Source organism: Acanthochromis polyacanthus, chromosome 11, assembly GCF_021347895.1.
Source record: "Acanthochromis polyacanthus isolate Apoly-LR-REF ecotype Palm Island chromosome 11, KAUST_Apoly_ChrSc, whole genome shotgun sequence".
In the NCBI taxonomy this organism is placed as follows: domain Eukaryota; kingdom Metazoa; phylum Chordata; class Actinopteri; family Pomacentridae; genus Acanthochromis; species Acanthochromis polyacanthus.
In genome coordinates, this window is record NC_067123.1 from 38838116 (window position 1) to 38864636 (window position 26521).

The window sequence follows — 26521 nt, forward strand, 5'->3', positions numbered from 1 at the left end:
AGTTATTTATACATCACACTCAATGCAAAAGTTCTAGAGTCAAAATGCTTTCGAGTAGAGAAACAAGACGGATGTTAATTTTATATTCAAATTCAAATATTATGGTTAAAACTTTACAGTATTACTTATGAATTAAATTTACCGGAGTAAATTAAACATTGCAGTTAAGACCCAACAATACTGACAAATACTGACGAATATAAATATTAAGGTTAACAAACTATAATCACATGTGCTTTAACCTATTACCAAACAAATTTATCTAATTAACTAAGGTTAAGACCCATAAAAATAACACACAGAAAGCCCTATAAATCCAAAGATTACCAATGAGCTCCATAGCGGTGATGCTGGTTGGCAGAACCAGGCTCAGGGAGAGCAGTCGTCTGCCCGACTGGCTGGGATGAAGGTAAAGAGGAGAGGATGAAGACCAGTAACATCAGATCCAGAAATGCTTGCAGAAAAAGTACAAAGACACAGAGGACGAAGCACAAACTACAGGACAGAGAAGACACAGAGTGAATATGGTGCAGCTTCTTTATTTGTTGATTTGCACAACAGATATGAATGGAAGACAAAGTGTAAAATCTGCAATATTCCCTTTTTTCATGTTCTCAGGTGTAAAACAGCTACTTTCTGGAACGATCAGCACTGATTTTCTGGATTTTGAAAGAAGTTTAAAACTAAAATTGTATTAATGATGTTATATGACGAACGTGCGAGGAAAAGACGCACTAAAAACAGGTTAGTACATATATGAAGATCCTTTCCAAGACTTTGCCTTATTTTGTTATCACAGACATAAAAGAATGTTCTCTCCCATCACGTGAACAGACAATGAAGGTATAAACCGTGTGTTTTAAAAGGAAATAAAGAAAAATCAGTTACAGTGCAGAAGAATGGTGAGATTTCTTTGCCTGAAGCATCTGGCAAAGAGACACAACGAGTAAAAGCAGTTAGGAATCATTTACTTATTCCACAGACAGCAGAGATCCCGCTGCACGCTGACTGGAAAATACTAAGATATATTCTACACAAGTCAAAAGCCTCTTCACTCGCTTCACATTCAATCAATCAGCACACACAATTAAGATAATTATTACCGCCGTTTTCCTAAAAGCACTCAAACCCAACAAGATATTCAAGTACATCATCATAAAAATGGCCATTAACATTTTTATTTTTTTTTACAATTTCTGTTGTCTTTAAAGGCAGAAATGACTTCAGTTGGCATGAATACATGAAGGCAAAAACAATCCTCATTATAATTAAAAGCACAGACCCACACCTGATTTTACAGTGGGTCCACTTCAGTTTAAATAATGGTTGATGAGTGAATCTATGCTGGAGGTGCTAATTAATGTGCCTTAATAATTTTTTTTAATTTTATGATACCCTAAAGATATCACTCATGTTTATAACCTTTAATTTTAAAACAGATAACAGTCATGTGACAGGACATGATCCTTAAAACAATAATAATATATTAATATTTATTTTCTTTAGTATAACATGCTTGGTTTGTTTCCACCTTTGACCAAGAATACTAAATTTCGAAAAAACTTATCTGCTGTGAACCGAAAGATAAAATCAGAAAAACTTCACTTTAGAAAGCTTCATCACAGGTCAAACTGCGGGACATTCATGGTGCAGCGCCTCCTTTTTCCTTGTTCTTGAATATCATGAATTGAGTTCAAAAAGTCTCTTTTTTTTCCTGAGAAAGTCTTTGGAGGAAACCACTTCTTCCTATTTCCCCTTTAGGTTTTAAACCTGATTCGCAATCAAAAGATGAAATCAAAAGAGTAGCGGTGCTCCCACAAAATAATTCAACTCTGAGCACTTTTCACACTGAAGCTCCTTCCTCTTACCTCCTCACTTGTCCTCTACTGGCCACCATACAGGTGGATTTTGACGAATGAGATGGTCTCGTCATAGTCCTTGTGGCCTTTTTCGTAGATGAGATAGATAAACTTCTGGTCATCTACAGAGCCGCTGTCTAGTGTAGTCATGGACGAGTAGCCGCTTGGCCCCGCCCAAATCTGGATCGCATTCTCCTCCCATGAAGTTCCGTTTGTCAGCGACCATCGTAAGGTGAGGTTGATTCCTGAGGGGGACACAGCTAGTTAGTTTACTCATATTTGCATCCATTTATTTAATCTTTAAATGTGTCATATTATGTCACATTAGGGTGTTTTTGCCTGGAATTATTGTGTCCGTACAGATGGTACAAACTACATCCTGTCAGGACATCAATATCACACTCTTCCTTAATACAAAGCTAGCCTTTTCTGTAAGCTTTGTCCACAGGAAGCGACATCCCTGCTGCATCTGTAATGGAAAATATGGACGGGAGGACTATGTTCCCAGAGAAACAGCGGAGTTCTGGTACTTGCTCTGGAAACAGCAATGATTATAGATCTGTCAGAGATTCAAATAGTTGTGAACCATCCAGCGTAAGTCTTCAATACTTGTAAACTTCTCAATTAGTCAACTCTGTCCCACCTCTCTCTCTGTTTCATGTCACACCATAAGACCACAAAGTTGAAGTGATACCAGCTGATCTTCTGCATTAGCTTCTGTTCCAGTAATTGCCAATGCCCAAGTCTGGAACAGCCAATACTGCTCTTCAATGCTTGTAAACTTCTCGATTCGTCAAGTCTGTCCCACCGCTCTCTCTGTTTTGATGGAATTGAATTGAATAGAAATCTGGTAGAAACATGAGAAGCCTGGTAGAAGCCTGATAGAAACTTGGTAGAAACCTGGGTCACCAACCTGCCTGTTGCTCTTTAAGTAACTGACATATGAAGACATTAAAAAATATGACTAATATTACAGATGAGTGCATATAAACAATTCTCTTCAAGCAACTGACGTAAAAATGCACGCAGTAATGATATCCATGGTATCCACGGTATCATGGCTGTACTTACTGTGTTCGTCATTGGCTGGATTGGTGAAGTAGAGCACTCCTCCTTTCTGCATAGCTCCAGCAGCCACGACAGGATCCACCAGCGTGGTGTCAAAGTACAGATCGTCTATGGGCAGAGACTTTCCCCCGTCATGGCTACGTATCACAACACGACACCGACAGTGGTAGTTGTTCTGGTTCCTCACGTTGATCACAATGCTGCCGTCCGGCATCTCAAACGGCTGCAGAAGGAAGAAGAAAGAGATCGGTATGAGAGGTACAAGAGAGAGAGAAATTTAAGTCAAGTCAAGAAATCTTTATTGTCCCCGCGGGGCAATTTTTGGTGCAGCCAGCAGCAAAAACAACAAATGAACACAATAAAATGCGATACGCAACAATAAAATACACAACAGAAACAACAATAACAGTAACTAATTAAAATGCAATAAGATATAAGATAAAAATGAAACCTAAGGAAAGTTAAAATGACCACAGAATTTAATAATCAGCATTGTTTTTTCTGCATATAAAACGCCAAAGAGGTCTTAGGTGTCTTCCAAAATAGCAAGTTTTGCTAATTAGGATTCATTTACTAATGCATATTAGACATTTGTGTTCATGGGCAGAAATAACAGGACAGAGCAAACATTTCTGTCATGCAAGATAACATACTCTCATTAATTGCTGTAATTTTAACAAAATTTCAAAAACAGTTGGGCAATGTCAGTCTTATTCCAATATTGTAATGCACGTTGGGTCCACGTTGTTTTAAATTTGTTGTATAAACAACAGTGGCTTGACTTGACTTTAATGGAATATGAATTCAATATTCAATATGAATATGGGTATCTTTTGACCCATGTTGTGCATCAAAGGGTTAAATAGAACGATCATGCTAGAGTGTTGCATGTTGTCGCTCACTAAAGGTCCATTCTGATCAGTGACCGGTATTTGATTAATTATGACATCTCGGTATCACGGCTGTAAAAATGCATTGGTTCATTATATATTTTTGTCCACTAGAGGGCAGAAGACCACTCCAGACACAGCTCTCATTTGGAGTCATGTTTCAGGTCACATCACTAAAGATCTTCTAACGTTCCCTTACAGCCAAATCCAAACCATCTCTTTTCTGCTAGAAACTGAAACTATGTCCTAACGTTCTTTGGTGCTGCACCTTTGTTTTTGTCCAAGGTGCAGTGGGCAGAAAACCTAGAAAAGAACCACTATATTCAAACTCAGCTTCAGCTCAAAACCTCCTTTCTCCTGACTGAAAGTCTGTCATTTAACCCATTCAACCACCACATGCCACTCCCACTGTGGACTACACTGTCTTTATACCAACAGACATGAGTTCAGGTATCTTGGAATATTGTTCACGAGTGACGGGAAAGTGGAACTTGGGATGGATTGGTGCAGTATCAGCAGTCATGCAGGAATTGCACTAGACTGTCATGGTGAAATCAGAAGGCAAAACGCTGGATTTACCAGTCCAGCTACATTCCAACCTTTAGCTTTAGTCACGAGTTCTGGTTACTGATCACGGATAGGGTGGTTGGACTGCTCATTGGTGTCAAAAGGAGCCAGTTGAGGCGGTTTGGGCAGCTGGTTAGGATGCTTCAAGGGCACCTTCCTTTGCAGGTTTTCCAGACACTTCCAAATGGGAGGAGACCCTGTGGTAGACCTAGAACCCACTGGAGGGATTGTATATCTCATCTGGACTGGGAACGCCTTGGCATTGCCAGCAGGAAATAGAAAACAATGCTGGGGAGAAGGACGTCTAGAATGACCTGCTTAGCCTGCTGCCACCCCAACCCCAAATAGGAGACATGGATGGATAGATGGATGGATGGATGGATGTATGGATAGATGATAGATCAATAGATGGACGGATAGATAGATAGACGGATAGATGGATAGATAGATAGACGGACAGATAGATAGATGGATAGATGGATAGATAGACGGATGGATGGACAGATGGATAGACGGACATAGACGGATAGATGGATAGACGGATGGACGGATAGATGGATAGACGGATGGACGGATAGATGGATAGACGGATGGACGGATAGATGGATAGACGGATGGACAGACAGACAGACAGACAGACAGATGCAAATAGCAGCCTACCTGGCATTCATCAGGGTTGAAGTCCAGCGGTTTCTTCTTCTGGTTGTACGGGATGCTTTTCAGCGCTGCACCGTTGTACCAGTTACGTCCGTGGTCGTCGCTCAGGATGCAGAAAACTCCGTCGCCCTCCAGCGTGCCGTGACCACAAACCACCAGCCGTCCCTTTGCTGGATTGTAGCGCTTCTGCAACGCACAAACGGACACCGAGCAGACAGACGCTGTAAGTAATTCCGTTGTAGCAGTGATGAATTCACAAGATGGTCTCCAGCTGTTTTAGGGAATATTTTTTACCACCTTGACGGGCCACGGCAGAAAGATGAGGAGAAACGAGAGAGATGACAAATAACTAACATCAGTGACCAGGTGTGGAGATTCTCCTGTTATTTTCTTATTAGTACACAGAATGTGGGGAAAACAACCCAATTCCCAAAATATCAACATTGATCCTCCTCCTAAAGCTGTAATCAACCACAGAGGACTTGCAGAACCTTTAATTTGCAGTAATTTCTGTACATCTGTGTGATAAATGCAGTGAAGGAGCCGTTTTCTGTTATGTTTGGGTTATTTTTGTGAACTCCAGTGACGCGGTCTAAAAGCAGAGTTTAATGAAGCCGTGAATGATGAGTATCAGGTGTTGCTGACTTAAGATGAGACTTGCAGCTTTTTATTTCTGCTTAGCTGTTTGTTGTGGACATTTTTGATCTTCACAAAGAGGTGAACTGAGTCTGTCTGGATAATAAATATGAACTCTGACCACAGAAACCAGGCATTTTGATTCTAACTATATATCACTGCATTTTCTCAGCAGCAGCCCTTTGGCAGGTTTGCAAACTATTAGTAGTAATAAAGTAAAAAGCACAATAATTCCCTCTGAAATGCAGCTACACAAAGCAGCAAATCCGTCATCACTTTCTTTTAATATACTTAGACTTTCCACCACTTGGTGAGTTTCAGCTTGTTGTTCCTCTTTGTGGACTCAGTTTGCTTGAGCTTTACATATGTTGTCACGACAACATACTAAACTTCGCCTGTTTATACTTTATAAAACACGTGTGTCTGCCAAACAGGTGCAGATTATTTGGTCTCAAAAAAATCTAATCTGGCCGTCAAAATTCAACAAAGCTGCTAAACTAAACAACCTGACCCAGCTGAGTTTGTAGCGTCATGATTTACTGTGATTAACCTTATAAGACCCAAATCTCGAAAAAAAAAAAAAGAGCAATACAGATAAAATAAAAATATAAATAATAATAAAAATATATAAACCCAAATGTAGAAAAAATGAGCAATAAAAATAAATAAAACCAAAAAATATAAATAACGATAATAATAATAAAAAAATATAAATCCAAATCTAGAAAAAAAAGAGCAATACAAATAAAATAAAAAGAAAAAATAGGAATAACAATAAAAATATATAAACCCAAATCGAGCAAAAAGAGCAATAAAAATAAAATAAAACAAAATATATAAATAATAACAATAATGTTAATAATAATAATAATAATATAGATAAACCCAAATTTAGAAAAAAAAGAGCTATAAAAGTAAAATAAAACTAAAAAATATAAATAATAATAATATATATAAACTCAAAATGCTCTCTCTCTCTCTCTTTCTCTCTATTTATATATATATATATATATATCCAAATATAGAAAAAATTAGAAAAAAATCATATTAACATAAATCAAATAAAACTGACGTTGTATTTTTGCAACAGTGGGTTTTACAGGGTTAGCTCCATTTTCATGAACTAATGATCCATTAAGTCTCTACATTCTTCAGTCAAACTGCTGTACTCTGAGCTGTTATACTGACTGCTGTCTTTATGAACTTGAAACTAGAACTGGGTCAGTTTTCACTTCTTAATTTGGGTTTTTTTTAAGGCCACAAAATACTCTTAAATCCAAAATACGAGTTAAAGCATGAAACTGTTGTAAAAATGCATTAGTTAGTAAGAAACACTCATTGAAGCATATTTACTCAGATGGAATGAAGGTTTGTACAACTCCTGATCATAACAGCTGTACAGGAAGCAACATCACTTCTAATCTGCGTTTAACGTCTCACTTTAACGCCTGTAATCGTTGGTTTGAGATGTGACTGATTAACCCATCAGCAGCTTGTAATCACCATGAAACCACTGCACCATGGAAGTAATTTAGCTTAAATATTAGCTCACAGATGACACGCTTTTCCCATCTTACTGTTATACCGCTCTCCTCACCTGGAGGCCAGTGCCCGGCCCAGGAGCGAAGTTCTTGACCCCGAGCTGGACCGAGAGGTTTCTGGGTGGGCTCCAGCTGAGGCCGTCGTCCCGACTCTCTGTCATCATGATGCTGGACGTTCCGCATTGGTAAAGGTGGAAGCAGATACTGTAGATCAGAATCACCGAGCCCGTCTCCTCGTCCACCACCACCGAGCCCAAGGTGCTGCCGTCCGGCGCCTTGTCGTCGTCCAGGAGGAAGACGGTCGGGGACCAGGTGGCTCCTGCAGGGACGGCAGAGGAGGAGGAGGTCAATAAAACTGTAACCTCAGATTTTATGTTCGGTCGGATTCCTCCCTGTCTCTGATGCAAGGTTTTTATTTAACATTCAAGTCGTAAAATGTAAACAAAAGTCTGCTTTATGTACAAAATTTGAAAGTAAAATCAATCATGAGGTCTTATTTTATGATTTATTTCTCCGCCAAGGAACAATATGGAGTTACATGACAATCAGCGTACGTTTGTCCGTCTGTTATTCCGTCTGTGTGCAACATTACTCAAAAACAGACTAATAGATACAAGAGAAGACTTCTCTTGTAGGTTCCTGAAGATATTTCATCTCTTTTCCAAGATGAGGTGTCTTCAAGAACCAAGTCCAGTTGAACAATCCTGTTGTTTCTCTGCACAACCTCCAGTTTTTTTACCTCTGAAATTCATATTTTTTCTCCACCACAGCAGAGTTATGTGACATTCGGCATACGTTTATCCGTCTGTTAGCAACATTATTCAAAATCAGACCAATGGATTTAGATGAAATTTTCAGGCAAGGTCAGAAATGAGGGTTGCACAGTGAAGTAGTGGTTAGCACTTCCGGCTTGCAGCAGGAAGATCCCTGGTTCGTGTGCCGGCTTTCCGGGGATCTTTCTGCATGGAGTTTGCATGTTCTCCCTGTGCATGCGTGGGTTTTCTCCGGGTACTCCGGCTTCCTCCCACAGTCCAAAAATATGCTGAGGTTAATTGGTTACTCTAAATTGTCCGTAGGTGTGAATGCGAGAGTGATTGTGTGTCTGTAAATGTAGCCCTGTGCAGGGTTCATGCCCGCGCATTTCAGTGTAACGGTCCGTTACGCTGTCATAACGGCCCGTTACACTGTCTAACAGGCCGTTACGCTCAGTTTAAAGATTACGCTGTGATTAGTGCCGCTACACCAGCGCATTTCAAAGATTACGCTGTTGTTATGAGAGTGTGTGGCTCCGTCATGAGAGTGGGAGAGAGAGCAGCGTGTGTGTGTGGGAGGGAGGGGGAGAGCTAGTGAGAGAGACGGGTAGTCGGTGCAGTCGGAGGAGGACAGAAGGTGTGTAGTTGCTGGGTTGGCGGTACTGTGCGGTTCAGCCACTGTTTATAGACAATAAAGGCTGCAGTGTTCTTCGATATGGCTGGGCTCCTGTGTCTTTACCTCTACGGCTGCTGAGGAAGTGAAGGGGGTTAACCCCGGGCTTCCTGACCACGGTCGGGGGCCGAACAGGAAGGGTTAACACTGTGATTAGGACCGCTGCGCTGTTATTTTGACAGATAACGCCATGTGCGTTTGTTTTTATCAACTGGGTGCCTATCTAGGTTAATTTATGTCTCCCCACCTCAGCCGTACTTTCCTGTCGATTGACCCGTTCCCGTCTATTGCGCATGCAGGAGGACCTGCCGTTACGCTGAAAAAAAATCCTGGCGAGAACCCTGCTGTGACAGACTGGTGACCTGTCCAGGGTGTCCCCTGCCTTCGCCCGAGTCAGCTGGGATAGACTCCAGCACCCCCGCGACCCTAGTGAGGATAAAGCGGTGTATAGATAATGGATGGAAGGAAGGTCAGAAATGTCACAAGGACCACTTGATTAGACTGACAGTGATGCGCCTTACAGTCTGGATCCATGGATTTGGTAAAGATTTCTGGCACGGGGTCACTGTAACTAAGTGAATGGAGAAACTCTCTGAGTGTTTTTCTAGTTATGTATGAATTTGTTTTATGTCCATGTAACTTTGCTGCTGGGGAACTATTTCTATTCACAGAGTAATTCTGACAGACCTGAAAGACGTGTTTACACTTCTAAAGCAGTTTTGCGTTTAGGACAGAAGAACTCAGCAGTTGTTTTGTTGTATGGAAACTGATTACAGGGTTACATTTACATCTATGTTACCAATGAAAAGGAATTTCCGACTGTCTGTTAATTACAAAAGCTGTTGCATTTGCACCTAACCTTGGAGAATGTGGATAAACTCTGGTTTTCTCCATATTGTAATAAAATCTGCCAAAGATCCAGAAAAGTGTTTTGCATTTTCTAAGTTTAATGATATAGCAAATTTCCACAACAAGACACAGGTACGTGAGGGTATTTCTGCTACCAAGGGTCACAGTGACTACATAGATGTCCCTATAAAAGATGTCAGAACAGTGTCTCCAAAGACCTCACACAGGCCACTTAGAAGTAAATAGACGTTCCTAAACTGCTGCAGCCAGGAACACAGAGAAAGATGAGTATAAAAGTTATCTTTAACAATATTTTTGGTGCCTGTAAACAAAGACAACAGGAGGGTTCAGATGAAAATGTCATTTGGACAGCATCTTCCCTGATACTGACGATAAAAAAAATTCCCTCTTGTACTTTCAGAAACAATAAAACTGTCCTAAATGTGTGTAATCTGAGTATCATCCGATTGTTATCTCCTCTAAATGTGTGTTTTCTCTGTTCCTGCCTTTGTCTGTGGATCGCCTCATAGCGAAGAACTTTGCTCCGTAGTCCCTTGACGATGACTTCCTGGCTTCGGAGAAGGCCAGCAGGCTTCCTTTGGGGGTGAAGGTGATCAGTGGGATCCTGTAGGTGTTGACGTTGCCCTGAGATCCGCTGACCCACAGCAGCTGCTCCTCAAACACCAGAGGGTTGATCTGGACAGAGAGGAAGAGCCAGGTTGAAACACTGAACATGAGTCTTCCTCTTGCTCTTTAAATAAGGGGAAGACAAACTGAATGTGGTTTTATTTCACTAAGAGTAAGCATTTAATAGCTCTGACACGGTTTAAGATTAACCGATTACAGTTGGTTCAAACAGAGCAGATTCTGATTTATCTGCTCTGGTCAGCAGTGACGTGTAGGATGAAGCTCTGTAGGTTCTTAACCTTAATATTTGGAGGTATCAGTCTGAGGAGATCAGACCTGCAGAGTCAGTAACTTCTTTTAAATCACTTCTGAAAACCCACTTTTACAGACTTGCTTTAAACTTTATTGTACTTTTAGCTTCGTCATTTAGTTTTAGTATTTTATTCTGTATTGCGTCCTGGATATTTTAGACTTTCTCTCTTGTTTTATTTCACTTTTAGATGCCTGGTTCTCTGGTGTGACGTTGTCTCTCTAATTCTTGAAGTCTCTGACTTTTAATTTCTAACTTTAATCCTCAGTCTTGTTCTTTAATTTTTAAAACTGCCTTGTCCCTTTGTTTGCGATGAGTGCTAATCTCGTTAATTATTAATTTATTATCATTTTTATTATTTATTTTAATTGACTGCTCTGACTCGTCTCCTATATCTTGTTTGATTTTCTGTGTTCTTTTAACGATAAAGCACTTTGTGAACACTGTTGTTAAGGGTGCCGTATAAAAATAAACTTATTATTATTATCATTGCTATTATTATTGTATTAACAATACTGTAGACCATGAACCCCAATATTTAAATTAGTAAGGTCAATTTGCATAAATAATATTACTGTGGGGTTTTAATCTTAATATTTGATTTAATCAGGTAATTACTATATATAATATTTTGAGATCACATACATTTCAAAACACATTCTTTAGGGTCTTTACTTCAGTATTTAATTTAGTCGGATAAATCTATTATAAATAATATATAGTGCTGTCAAACGATTACAATTTTTAATCAGATTAATCACAGGGCTGCTGCAGATTAATTTAGATTAATCTATATTAATCACATTTCATTTTGCATGATCAAACAGACTTAAGAAAGTAGAGAACATAAGAACATATATACACACACACATATATTTAGATATCTTACAAAATTACACAATAAGAATAATAAACTAAAAATTAGATCGTTTAAATTTACCTGACAGATGCAAAATATTATATGGAATACAAATTTACTTGATCTTTTAAAATATTAAGGCTAGGACCCTAAAAAGATTTTACAAAATACAAATTTAAGATCAAGACACCACAAAATTATTAATGATAGACATTTCATTTCAGAGATTTTGAGTCATTCTGTGCTGCTGACAGGTTAACTGCATTAATGCTTTAATCGAATTAATCATGATGATGGATTAATCCGCATTAATGCAATAATTTTGACAGCCTAATAATATATAATCTCAATCATAATAAATAAAATACATTGGTTAAAGTAGGGTCTAAATTTCTAAATTAACCCACTAAAATTCTACACTCTAATATTCTAAACCTTAATATTGAAATTAGTCAGGTACATTTGTCCAATTAACACTATTAATGTGTATTATTAACTTTAATGCTCTAAATAGTTGGTAAATCTGTATGATTGACATCACGGAGATAAACAGAGCCACCACGTGGAGGCACCACAGGTCAGGTTACAGTCAGGTGATCTTAATGTCAATTCAGCAAACTGATCTCCAGACTTTAACCAGACCTCATCACAAGACCAAGATAAACACATAAACCAACGCATAAAAAACTAACACTCAAAACTGAAACTAACACTAAGATCATACTAACACTGAGCTGAGTCTAAACTCTGGACAAAACAACAGAAACAGGCTAAAAAAACTCATCATTTTAACTTCCTGTAGTGGAGTTAAACCACTAATCCAGATATTTTTTAACTAAAACATCCCCTTCTCCTCCTGCAGAGCTCCACTCCGCCAGTATAACGTCAGATTTGCCCGGTAAAGAGTTCTCGTACCAGGTTGGAGGAAGCACCGGGAGAGGCGGCGGACAGCAGGAAGCACAGCCCGGCCAGCAGCAGCTTCTTCTCAGCCTCCATGTTGGAAAACTTCATCCACAGACGCAGCCGAGGAGAAATAAGTCAACAAACAGTCCGACAGCCCTAAAAATACCCGAGAAACCGCTGCACTCAGCTCGTCTACATCTCTGAGAACCGAAACAGTCGTTCATGTAGTCATGTGACCACGGAAGGAGTTCACATGACCACCGCCCTACCAAAATAAAAGACCAAAGTGGTGTTTTTACAGTAATGCTGTAAAACCCAGACAGAGAAAAAGAAAAGAGCAAAAATAATAAATAATATATGCAACATGAATATGGTATACATACATTTAAAATCTGTAAAACCCAAACGTAGAAAAAGAAATGAGGAAAAAATCAATAATATATATGTAGCATGTATTTATTAAAAATAAATGTAAAATCTGCAAAAAATCAAAACAGAAAAAAATAAGAAAAAATAATACATAAATGATGAATTTAACATATTACGGATGTATTTATATTTATTATATAGAAATATAAAATCTGTGTAAACACAAATATAGAAAAAAATCAGCAAACATACACACACACACACACACACACACACACACACACACACACACACACACACATATATATATATATATATATATATATATATATACATACATACATATATAACATAATTAAATTGTGAAATTATATTTGTCTTTTTAGATTTATGAATTTATCTTCTCATTCTATATTCTTTGTTTTATTTTACTTTATATTACTCAGTTTGCACCTAATGTTTTCAGTTTCATCCTCATTCTGTATTATGAATAATCACTGGAAACTAATTTGAGGAACAGTACTTTTTGAAAAATTAAGGTACTTGTTTATTCGTTTCTTTTCATTATTATTTTCATTACTTTTTGAGTGATTTTGTACAGGATAATTATGTAACTTACAATGACACCTGTATGCACATAAAACTATAAACTATGTATTAAAAAATAACAAAAATCCTAATAATAAAAAATCAGTTCAATGTTATTTATATAGCAACATTTCACAACATCTAAGTGATGCTATTATTTTTCATGCATTTACACCTGTCAGTGACCGACACTTTCACTTTAATACTTTACCTTTGTTTTTCTGCTAATTCTTATGCAGATGTTTTACTTGGAAGGAAGTGCTTTTACATTGTTGTATCGGTACTTTTATTTAAGTAAAGGACCTAAATATTTATCTGTGCACTTTATTTGCAGATCATGTTGCTAGCAGGTTGGGTGCACTGACTGCTTTTATCCACACGGGGGCAGAACATCCCAAAAAAAAACAACTCAAACAGCAGCCGCCGCAGTATTTCAGTGCAGAGTAATACAGAGGACACAGTATCAAAGGGATAAATCACTGGATGTGGATTTTGACAGAATCTTCAACAACAGCAAAGTAAAAACTCAGCTGACGAAAATATCTGGTTCAATCCTTGAAGTGCTAAATGTGTGTTTTAATGTATTATAAAGCTTTATTCTGCTCAGTTTTGTTGATTGTTGCTTGTCATGGATGTTTGAACAGAATACTCTCAGTGATGTGGTAAAGGAGGAGATCTCATGATTAGATATGTACTTCAGAATATCTATAGGCTTCAGATGTGATATTTTTATAAGATTCTTATAGTCCAGCATGATAATTACAGTGTGATGTGGAAACGTACTCTGTTAATGGATTTTACTGTGAAAACAGAAACTGTTTTTTATCATTAGATAGATAGATAGATAGATAGATAGATAGATAGATAGATAGATAGATAGATAGATAGATAGATAGATAGATAGATAGATAGATAGATAGATAGATAGATAATGTGTATTTTGAGGGAGGGAATTGGTGTAAAATTCGAGGCTCCAACATCTGATTTACTCTACTTTTAGGGGTGTTCAGTATATATTCTATTTATCAATGCATGTTAAGCTTGCTTTCATACTATTTTCTATTCTAAGGCACTTAAATCTTGTTCTTCTGTGTCATTTGGCTGCTGTGGTGTGACAGATATCTTCCTATTTATGTGTGAACTAGTCTGAGAGTTTAATACCAGCGTCTTCAGTAAAACCAACAAGTTTACTGGTGTTCAGAGTAATTACATCACTCATTGAAACTGCAATCGTTGTCCGAATAGCTGAAAGAAATGCCAATATTTCCAACAGATTGCATCAGATAGGATTCCCATGCGTAGGTGATGATGAAATGCTGCATCAGCTGCTGCTTCCAGCTCTATAAATATGTTATTTCTTTTACTTGTTGTGTCAGAGTGGCGCCTGGTGAACTTTTATTTCATCTTCTTATTGAATCATAAACTACAGAAAAGTATCACAAAAGTATCAACGATCAGTTAGGTTTGCCTTAACTATTAGTATATGTTTGTTTAGATTTGTTTGTCATAGAAGCACTGTAAAAAAGTTTTAACTGTAATTATTCAATGAATTGACTCTTTTTCACAGATTTTGTATTTTTTGTTGAATTACAAATAAAAAAAATAGCATAATTATAAGAAACATTATTTTATACATTAGCTGAAAAAACAGGTCAAATTTATAAATAATGTCCACATCTAAAATCTGTATTTTTACAATGTTTTTTGTTGTTGCAATATTTAAATTTAAAATTGCACAATTTCACTGAAATAAATAATCTAAAAATATCATTATTTTTCAAATATCAACCAGTTTTTAAAAGAGGTACCATTAATAATAATTTAAAAAAATGTAAAAATTCGATAAATAATTTTCATAGCTGCTCTGTATCTAGTAAAATCAAAGAAAAATAGTATTAATTAACACTTTGACAGTAACATAGCAACAACAACGGCCAGAGCTGTAGATAACACATCGAAAATCAGTTCTGTTTTTACATACAGTAATTTGTTTCTTTATAATGCCTGACATTAAAATGTTGCTGTTTTTATGTTATTAAATCAGCTAAAATATTTATTTTCTAAAATATATTTGCTATTATTTGAATCAGGGTTTGAAAATTGTTATATTTGGTGTTCTACATGCAGTAAAATGACAGAAAAAAGTGGCATCCACAAACGTGGACATCGTTTTTTTTTTTTTCAAAAACAGCGCATTGTTCATAATAATCAAAATAATATCAATAATAATAACGATAAAACTATCAGCAAAAATAAGAAGAACAATATGAATATATTGTAAACACAATAAAATATAATAAATATACTGATCAGACATTGTATATTATCCGATTTTTAGATTTACTGGTTACTCTTTATCTCAAATAATTAGAAGAAATCTAAAATGCGGCCCAACCAAAACCAAACCTCGGGTCTGAGGAGGACAAAGGGAATTTACAAGTTAACTGTAAAATTAAAAATAACAATAAAAAACATGTCAAAACTGTAGATAATACCCACAATAAAGTCTGCATTTTTACAGATAGTAATCACAAGTAGTTTTACTGCGTTTAAATAATCTAAAATTATTATTATTTTATGGATATTTGTTACTCTTTTTTATCATCTTTGTTGTTGTTTTTTAAAGTATTCAACTTTTTTAATGTATTTTTGCTGTAATTGCTGCTGCCAGATTTTCAGTTTCTTTGGGATTTGTTATTTTTTTCAGTGGGGTCACTAGTGTATGTATGAATTTGTCTATCAGTTAATATTTAACAGCTCCAGTAAAGTTACAACAGGATCCTAATAAAAACAAGCTGACTCCTCCCCACAAAAAAAACCTCGAAAACAGGCTAAAGTCACACACCAATATAAGCAAATAGCAGGTGAACCTACTGACCTTGTTCTGCAGCGCTGCCTGTCGAGCTTCAGGACCACAAACCACATTCCTGCAGTCATGAGGCAGAGCTGATCTGAGTCACACGCTAAGAGAGGGAAACTGAGAGAAGCAGTGACACATCGAAGCGTGAAAGCAACATACGCCACAGAGTGCGGCGAAACTGCTGCTTTCAACATGTATTTTCTCTGGAAACAAGGTCTGGAGTAGAAAAACCAAAGGGATACGACCATGGCAGCTCTGTTGATAGGATGGAGGTTCATCTGAAGTGCAGGTAGGACGGGCTTAATCCTGTAAAAACTGCATTTTTGTGTCAGTCTTGTTGCTTTCAAGGGTCCAGTGGCTCTCACTTGTTGTCACAGAACAGTACAAGTTTTGTTTTACACAAAGAAATATCAGGCTTTTAATTCTGTCTAAAGTCTTTTGTTCATTGAGGAGTCTTTCAGAAACTTTCATCTTGTGTCTTCAGTTAACAGTTTGTTCAGAAATAAGCACCCCCGGATGTGAAAAGATAAAGTTTTAAGATAACAGATTACTGTGAGCTGAGTTTTTTCTGATAAACCTCTCTGAGGATACAACTTCTGCAAAGACACAGCCTTCTGCTTTTTTGTGTTTTTCTGTCCTCTTTAGCAGGCACAGCGATAGATTGGGACTGAATTAAGAAGCAAGGAAATGAAAATGAAAGAAAATCAATTCAGAAAGGCGGTTTCCTTGTAAAGACAGGAGTTAGAGGCTGTGAACTCACATATTGAGTTGAGTTTTCACGCTTCATTGCTAGAAACGGTCTTTGTCAGCAGCCAATAGATGGAAACAGACCCAGAGAGAATTGCTTTTGTCTTTAAGCAGTTTTATCTTCCTTCTTTTTATTTTATTTGACAGACATTAGACTGCTGAGAGGTTTAAAGAGTGCTGCTATTGAGGAAGAGTGTCATGACTATTATACTCTTATCCTCCATTAACAGACAGCCACTCTGCTGTGATAAAACATTTTATACATTTTGCAGCGGAAGCAATGCAGATACACGTCCAAAAAGCTCATAAAAATGTAAATTCTCCAAAGTCTATTACTCTGAACTTAATCTTTCCATTAGGAGAGCACAGCTGCCGTTGAGCAGATGCAGTGTCTTTGTGTTACTGCAGTAAAAGCAGAAGTGATCTTATTCCTCGCAGGTTTTCAGACTTGTTTACCAGAGATAAAGGCTGTGGCCTGCCTGGAGGGCTTTTTAAAGGAAAGTACAGACTACTGGCATGAAAGTTAGGTTAACAGCTTCCAACCTCCCAGCCCTGTCAGAAGGACTTTCTCATGAACAGACTGTAAAATGAGTGACTGTTAGCTCTATGAATCATGAAATTGAGTTAGACGTAATTGCATTTTTACAGACTTAAACTGTGAGTGTGTAGATTGTTTTCATTCATGCTATGCTGCTTTGAGTGACAGAAGCTGGAGGTTTCAACTATTCATGCATCACTAGACGTGTTTCAACAGTTCATCCACCACATTTAACTATTTCATACAATTCTACAATTTTATTAAGCAGATGCTTTTATCCAAAGTGGCGACTTATATCTGAAAATATTTTAGTTCTTTATTCAGCTAAATATACCACCTGCTTATAAACGTCTGTGCTGGCTAACATATTCAATTGTTTATTAGTTTTAGCTAAACATTTGGATTGTTTATTTCTTACTTAGCTAGCTATTTCAACTACCTTTAGCTTACTATTTCAGCTCTTTACTGAGTGCTGTACATGTCAAGTTAACCTTTTAAATTCTTTGATACATATAGCTATCTATCTTTAATGCTAGCTAACCTTTCCAATGGTTTATTTGTTACTTTTAGCTAAATATTTCGCTAATTTTTTTCTCACTTAGCTAGCTATTTCAGCTACCTTTAACTGACAATTTCAGCTCTTTACCTTTAACAAATATCAAACTGAGTTAGGTAAGCAAGTTTAGCCATTACCTTTGATGCCAGCTAGCTATTTTAATGTGTTTTTTTTAATTAATTTTAGCCATCATTGGTTTATGTCGATTAAAGTCACCATCACTTATAGTTAACAATTTAACTGTTTATTGACTACCTTTAATTAGCTACTACTGTTCATCCAGTATTTTTTGCTATTTCAAATCTTTACTCTTAGCTAATATGTTCAGCTAAATACATCAACTGTTTATCCATTGTCTTCATTACTAGCAAAACAGTTCAGTGGTTTATTTATTACTTTCAAACTATTTATTCGTTTCTTTTAGCTAACTGCACCCTTATTTTAGAAAACTATTACTCTTAATTCATTATTTTTACCTGACAGTTACAGCTAACTCACTCCATTTGCTTGTGAGTCGTGTTAGGAAACAAATAAACATATACCTCTGTTTTATTTCTGCCTGAGCTAATGTGGTGGCTCACAAAGATAAGTTTAGTTCTTAACCAACAACTTTACTCCTTAATAATCAGATGGGTTTGCTTTCTGTACCGTAATGATATTTAGACTTTTGGTGATGATCTCTAACACATTTATCACTTTGTAATTGCATAACGGGGCATGACTCGGCAGTCACATGGGCGAGAGGAACGATGAAATTGTGGTTTGCAGTAATTCTGTGCTTGACAGTGTACTTCAGACAGTAAGACAGGAGCTGTTTATCTGTGTCAGTTATCAGTGTGATTTCTCCTTTAGGACACGGTGACCTTTGAGATGATGGAGGACAGAAATGGAGTTTGCCACCTGATGGAGGAGAGCGAGGTGGACGTTCAGACGGGACAAACTCAGCCACAGACCAGCAGCAGTAAAGGGAACTGGTCCAATGGTAACTGCTTCATTATTTGTTTATTATACTGAGAAAAAAGTCTCCCAGTGTCACATTTTTGTATGGAAGAAGACAGTTTGTATGAGTGTGTGGGGTTAATTTTGTGTATGCAGACTGAATGTTTTATAGGTTTGTCTTGTTGGTTGTTGATCTTTAACTGCATCTATTCAGTGTCCTTTTATACAAAGTCCAAGGAAACAAAAGCCTCAGTCACTAAACCAAGTTGATAAAAAGGGACAAACTGTCGTTCTTAGCAGTGGTATGTATCATTACTTTTATCTATTGGGAACAAAGAAGGAAGTAGAGTGAAACTCGTGAAAACAAGACCAACAGAATGTGTTCAGTGTATTGTGTTTGTGCCTAAACCTTACCAACTTTAGCCAAGAACAGTTGTCTTATTGTCTGTGGGTATTATTTACAAGCTGGTATCTGATTTCTAATGTAAATAAATCTGACCTGTTAACCAGTTAAAATGCTTTAAAATCTAACTAAAGCTACCTGTGTTTCATTAAAGTTATACCATGCCAGTATTTATATAGCATTATTACTGTGTGCTACCAAAATATCACATTTAGATGCTCGAGATTTGAGAAACACACGTGTAAAACGTGTATGGACGGCAGGAAATTTAACCATTTTTTAAACAGAAAAATGCACTTTTTTCCACACTGTTGCATGTTATTTTTCATCTGTATGGGTTTCAGCTCAAACTGTGTGACATTTAATGCACATTACCACAAAAACTTAAGCTGATATTTGGTCTATTTTGAAACTCCACTGGAACTTAAACATATGAACCTCAAAATGTGTCAGCAGGTGTGAAATGACTGTTGGTTTTGAAAAGAACTTACGCCAACGTGACATCGTTTATTAGCTGGAAACTGTAAAAATAGACTCATCAGATTTTGAACTCTCAGACGGTCCTGAGATGTTCCGTTCTGTCAGAAAATGATCCAAAAATGAGCCTAAAATCGTGATATTTCATCAAAATCACTTTATTACTCCGTCATTACTATGTGACAATCAGCAAACGTTTGTCTGTCTGTTCGCAACATCACTCAAAAATGGACCAATGGATTTGGATGAAATTTTCAGGGAAGGTCAGAAATGACACAAGGACCAAGTGATCAGATTTTGGCCGTGATGCATCTTTTAGTCTGGATCCATGGATTTGTTAAGGATTTCTGTATCATGGTGAGACAGCAGGACATCTGCCTGCTGACCGTCACATGATTGTGATCTGACTACAGAACCAACGCTGAGGACCGCCAATGTTTATAAAACTGTGACTGTGAATAATTCCTACTTTTTAGAGAAAATTTTAATAGTTTGAAGACATTTTAAAGTAATTTTGGACCCATTTTTAGTCATTTTTTTTAACCCTTCTCAGTCATCCTAGACCATTAAGTCATTTTGGACAGATTTTGAACAGTTAGAGGATTTTTTGAGCAAGTTCTGAAAAAATTTGAGTCATTTGGAGTCATTTTGAACATATTTTGGGTAATTTTTGACAAACACACTTTTTTCCTGAGGTCAAATTTGAGTCATTTTGGACGTATTTTTGCTGTTTTCAGTCATTTTTGGAACCCTTCTAAGCCATCCTAGATGTTTGACTCATTTTGGACAGATTGTGAACAGGAAAAGAGTTTTCTGAGCAAATTCTGGCCAAATTTATAATCATTTTGAACACGTGGAGATTTATTAAAACTTTATATTGCGGTGAAAAATTGGCCAATAGTTCAGAAGACTCATTGTTTGTGGTTCAGAGGGTTAAAATAAAGTTGTGTCTGTGTAACCTGAGTTCATGATGACTGACCTATCAGGCATGAACTCGCTTTCACTTTCTTTTGGAACACATTCAAAGCTTCCACAGGTTGCAGCGTTGATTTCTTTTATTTTTTTTACGTTCACCATCTCTCATGCTTCCATGTTAAAATAATCTCCTCTCTGTGTGTCTCTCAGGTCAGTGTGTCGTGTCGATACCGAGCTTTTCGTCGCTGAACCCCAGCTTTGATTTGTCTCTGTGTCGCGCCAAACTGGAGAGAGATGGCTTTCAGGTTAACACACTGCACAATTCAGACATCTGTATCACTGAATTACACCTTCCTCTGTGTTTGCATGCAGTTCAGGGTGTTAATTTTTGTTTTCTTTTATCCTGATAGATTCCAGTTAAAGACATGGAGGCGCCACTGAAAGCGGCTCTGGATGTCCCTTCAGTGAGGAGATACATGGTCTTCAACTCAGCCCTCTTCCATTTTATCATGGCGCCAGTATGATCAACATTATATCCAGCTCATACCTTTTCCTTTCTTTTTGAGTGTTTTTGACAGAGCTATCCAGACAAAAACACTTTTAATAAAACATCAAACTTCTGTCTTGGCTGTGAACAGCTAATTCTAGTCGATGCTATGATGTTTTCACAGTTCGCCTCATGATCAGTAAACTGAGCTTGATGTGTAAAAATCAAAGGAATGTCTTTTTAAAACTACTTTTGCTATTTCAGTGCAATGAAATTAAGTCAGATTCCAGGATTCAAAGAAGGCATGAGTAATCACAGACAAAGTAGGAGTGATATTGCGACTGTGAATCTCTAGAAACTGGAGTGTTTTAACTTTAGCACATTTTACAGTAACAAACTCATCATCATCATGTGCCGTCTTCGTTCCAAAGGCTGGACACTGTAGATCTCCTGGATGTTTTTTGTGAAACATCCATAAGCTAGCACAGAACACACAAAACATCTTAACACTCTTAGTTTCAGTGAGACGCTGATGTTTCTACGGAAGAATTCTTTGCATTCCCAGGACTTGGTCTTCGCCTTTCCAGTTCTGCTTTTAATTTCCATCCCATCTTCTGTTACCTGTGACAGCATGTTTAAGATGTGAGATTCTGGAAAAATGACGTCATATTAAAAAAGTTCATCACACATTTTCTCACTAAGAGGCAGTTAAAGGATATTCAGTGTAGACTCTCTATCCCTACATAAATATACGATAAACTGTGCTTATGTTTGATCTGTTAAACTCTATTATTGCTTTATAGGACCACCATATAAACCCTGATGGCAGAAACGTCGTCCCAGATCCATAGAAGTATTACTACACATTCAGAAGTACACATGTGCCTAACTAAAGTTAAAAACAAAAGGTTACTGGTGACACTAGATCTTAAATCTGCAATATCTCTGAGGTAGAACACTTATAGCTATTCTAAAATCTTACATCTTAACGTAATTTCATTTTCACTCCACTGGGTTAATACGGTTCAGCAGCCTGCGGGCGGGCCGTTTTGATATCTGCATAAGCATTTTTCGAAATAGAACGACACTGCCAACTCGATGATAGACACATTATACACCGATGGAAAGCTTAGATTCTCATGAATCCGCCGGTATAAACCACTTTCAGATGTGATTACCACAGCGGGTAATATAAACACATTTGTCCGACAAACAACGAATATCCATCCATCCGTTCTCTATACACGGCTTCAACGTACACAGCACGACTCACATTTCCGGGTTCATTATTACACACAGATGAAAATATTCCACAAAAAACGGCCATAATCCAACCTTGGACATCCAGACGAAACAAGCCAGTAAACTATTTTATCCAAAACATGTCTTGAAGTCAGTATAAAATCCACGAATCGGTCGTTTTCAAGGAAATGCACCTCGCGATGCGCGTCCAATATTCCCTGTATTTCTCGTCATATTTTTATTTACAAATAGAATATTAGCGATTTTTTGTACTGAAAACGGCTGGAATTGACTGCAGCTTATAGGGCTACGTCTAGTGATGTAGCAGCCAGTTAGCTTAAATCCTGGAAAATGAGGCAAACAAACCTCTCTGAACTTATTAAATCTTGTTTAATCTGCACACAAGCAAGCTAGACAGATATTTAGGTGTCTTCTTTATTTATTTAGTCACACCAGCTTCTAATTTTATAATGAAACGTTAAACTTACAGATTATACTAAGAAGACGGAACATGCTAATCATTCAGTCTCCTCTGCTGCCTCCAGGTTCTGTACGTGGTCGTCTGGTGTGCCGTCTTCTCCACCCTCCACCTCTACATCACCGTCAGCGACTACTGGGTCCTCTGTCTGTCCGTCAGCCTCATCTCCATCGTCCTCACCACCGCCGTTATCTTCATCCTGCACCACAGCAACAAGCAGGTCAGTCAGAGCTGCTGTCGTGTTCAGATTTATGGCGTAACCCTAAAGTGATTCTCAAACTGTCTGTGTGTCAGATCAACATGAACTTAGACGTCCGGTTGATCCAGGTGAACGAGAGGATGGTGAAGCACAAGCTGCTGGTGGGTGTAGCCGACTGGGTGCACAACTGTACCGGAAACATGCAGGTTGGTCCCTTAAACTCAACTCAAACTGTGAGAATATGAGGCTACATGTGTGACAAATGAACCATTAATTTCCTCTTATGAACATCTACCCTCTAAAAGTGAACTCAGAGTAACTAATCCCTCCACTTACTGTGATTAAATGAGTGGTTTCAAGATTCTGCTGTTTATTTTTATGTATATCTGTATAGATTGAGTGGTCACATATCTGGAAAACTAACAAGAAATATGTTATTTTACGAACGCCACTTTTCTGGTCAACTCTAACATGATTTTTTATAATATTCTCAGCTTTAACAAGTGAAACATTTCAGAAAATAATGACTGAATTAATCTAAATACCTGTTAATTGCAGTCTGACAAAAATGCTGTTAGATTAATCAAATTCTGTAAAAACATAATAATCACAGCCTATTTTCTCACCGATTACTTGTAATTTTACTGCTGTAGATCCATTTTTGGTCTGACATTTAAGAGGATAATGAAGCTTATTTCATTCTCAGAGGTTTCATCCAGCAGATATAAACACAAATTAAACTAAAAATGTGGACACTAAAAAGGTTAGTGTTGTAAGAAAAGCAGCAGAGAAGCTGGATGTTGTGAAAGCTGTAATAATTCCTCCTGTTTTGTGCTGAAGTGCTCTTTCATTCTGTTGTTAATCACGTTGCAGTAAAGTGGTCAATTAAAATGTTCTGGTGGTAAAACCCGAGCTGTGATTTATGTGCTGCTGTTCCTCCCTGCAGCTGTACTTCCTGTACTGGGACATGTCTCGCTGCCTGAGGACGCTGACTGAAACTTTAGAGGGACACAGCTTCATGACCACCGACACTCAGGTGAGACAGTCGACTACATCTGTCGCTCCGTTTGTTCTCCTGCTGTTCCATCGATTTTTCTTCCGTGGCTCCGATGTTTGTCCTCTCTCAGAATCAATAGAAACATAATTCCAAGCTCTGTTGAGAAGGATATTTATCTGTGGGCTTTGGACAAACAGACATTTAAGTCTTTCAAGGACGCTGTGAAGCGATCAAATCGATGTCGCTCTTCCTCCAGAGCAAACTGAAGAGCAGAATGTCTCATCTGGTCCTGGTGGCCGACGTCCCGGCCGTCGACCCCGAGGCCGAGGGGTCAGACGTGGAGCAGCAGTCGGAAGAACAGAGGCCTCTGCTGGGGAACGAGGACGGAGGCTGCAGTACTTCACCTGGCCGGCGGGGGGCGCTAGAGTCACATCCAGCTTCAGCCTCGTCCCTGATGCTTCTCTACCTGCTCAGGTTTGTGGCACACTGAAGTGACCTACACACGGCTCTCTGCACATTTCCAGTTGTTTACATCAGATATTATGGAAATATGCAAGTTTCAGCTGATTATTTATGCACATTCTAAATATTTCTGTCACATTTTGATCCTTAAAATTCCCAGAATTTACTACACTCACTTCTAATTTGTCTTATAGCCTTTACTGAATATGATCGCAAACACACTGCTGGGTTGTCCATCCATTCATTCATTCGTCCGGCTTTCTGTCCATCCATCATACATCTGTCTGTCCATCATCCATCCGGCATATATGTATAATATTTTTACTGATTTACATAAAGAAAAAAAGCACTATTTCACTCAAACCATTAAAAAATAAATAAATGACCAACTATGAAAATATACATTTTTGATTTGAGGCCTATTCTTTATTATCAAAGGAAAATATTAAGTTTTCCCTATGATGATCCCAGTTCTGATCTATAATTCAACAAAACAGTGAAATAACGTCACATTCTTTCAATATAACTGTTAATAAACGCCTACTTTTTGTCTTTCTGTTCCGTTCTTGTCAGGCTAAAGCCTACCAGCTGCTGATGACCTACAGCGCAGCGTACGTGAAGCTGCTGGTGTCTGAGAGGCTTTCAGGAACATCAAACCTTCGACCTCGTAGGAACCACTGCAGCACCGCCACCCTCTGCCTCTGTCAGTTCATCAGGAAGAAGGTCCTCCAGTAGCAGAGGCGGCCTGTGGACTAAACACGTCTGACTTTTGAACACGTGGAAGCCGGTTTCTCTGGACGTTTTGACTTAACAAAGGACTCGTTTGGAGCTCTCTTTCCCTCTCCGGCCTGTGAGCTGCTGTAGCTTCGGGTTTGCTCCACCTGGATGTTTGCTCATTTGCACTCTGCCAAACGCTGAAAACACGCCGCTGTGAAACAATATTTGTACTCTTGTATACACGACAATCACAGCTATAGTAACCGCTCACTGCTGTTTAACTTATTTGTAGGAACGACACGAATAGATTACTGCAGTTTGCAGTCGATTCAACAGGAAACGTGCTGAACTGAAGGACTACTCTTCGTGTCTCACTTTACTGTTTTGTTCCACTACATTTCACAGGGAAACATTAAAATCGTACTGTAGTATTCGAGCGCTGTAACTTTTCAGATCAGTATTTCTCTGTACATAAAAGCAGGTTTGCTTATAAAATATGATGCATTATTAAAGAAATCCCGCTGAAAGTTCTGCTGCTGTATTTTGAATGATATTGATGAATTTCTGTCATCCGGCGTTTGAAGGCACAAAGCCTCAAAGTTCAAACAGCATTTCAAGACACCAGAGCCACAGCAGCGGTTTAACTGTGGAAAAGGAGAATTTATGTTTTCCCTATGAAAGAGTTCAACGAGCAAAATACTTCAACGCGTTTTGTTTGTTTTTAACATGAAAGGATGCATGTTAAGTTGTTAAAAATGCAAAAAAAACCAACTAAAGTCATAGTTTGTCAATAAACTCTAGAACATTTTTCTGGACCTTTCATAACAAAAAGTAAAATAATTTTAGAATTTAACACTTAAAGTGTTGTTTGATACAGGGAACATCAAGTTTAAAGATAGAAATTAAATCCCGGTCTAATGTTTTTCCTCTCACTGAACTTCCTGCATTCATCCAGCCACAACTATTACTGCAGGACTTCCTTTCTTAACATTGTTGTTGCTTTGATGTACTTTACAGAAGACAAAGAACTCCAGTTGGGTGTCTCGTCGTGTGACTTTCAGGCTCATTTTAAATCAAGTCAGTGTCAAAAAAAGAGAAAACAACTTGAGAAAACACAAAAAAATTATCTCCAGACCCCTTAGATTCACTTTGTGATGCTTTTGAGGATCCAACTCCTAAGATTTGCCACCACTGAGCTACATTCCAGTAGATTAACGGTTTAAACATATTAAAGCAGATGCACTACTATCAGCAGCTTAGTGATGTTTTAGTGAAATGGGTCCATTTTCTTGGTGGTTAGCACTTTTGTCTTGCAGTTAGAAGATCTCTGGTTCGTGTCCCGGCATTCCTGCGAGG

General features: G+C 37.8%; 2 protein-coding genes across 2 annotated transcripts; one reads left to right on the top strand and one right to left on the bottom strand.

Moving 5' to 3' along the window:
- Positions 1-523: 523 nt before the first annotated feature.
- Positions 524-12445, bottom strand: neu1 (neuraminidase 1). Its single transcript, XM_022217182.2, has 6 exons — positions 12204-12445; positions 9999-10188; positions 7275-7537; positions 5045-5227; positions 2931-3150; positions 524-2104 (listed from the first exon to the last, which is right to left on the bottom strand). The coding sequence occupies exons 1-6, from the start codon at positions 12297-12299 to the stop codon at positions 1884-1886; spliced, it is 1173 nt and encodes a 390-aa protein (XP_022072874.2). The 5' UTR covers positions 12300-12445; the 3' UTR covers positions 524-1883.
- A 3541-nt stretch (positions 12446-15986) lies between these two features.
- On the top strand, positions 15987-25696 carry LOC110967539 (transmembrane protein 268). Its single transcript, XM_022217187.2, is given in 10 exon segments — positions 15987-16297; positions 18702-18831; positions 20794-20888; positions 20994-21101; positions 22858-23010; positions 23085-23195; positions 23936-24025; positions 24243-24402; positions 24405-24460; positions 25022-25696. Coding segments are annotated over 9 exon segments (1047 nt in total). The 5' UTR covers positions 15987-16297; positions 18702-18719; the 3' UTR covers positions 25184-25696.
- The last annotated feature ends 825 nt before the right edge of the window (positions 25697-26521 follow it).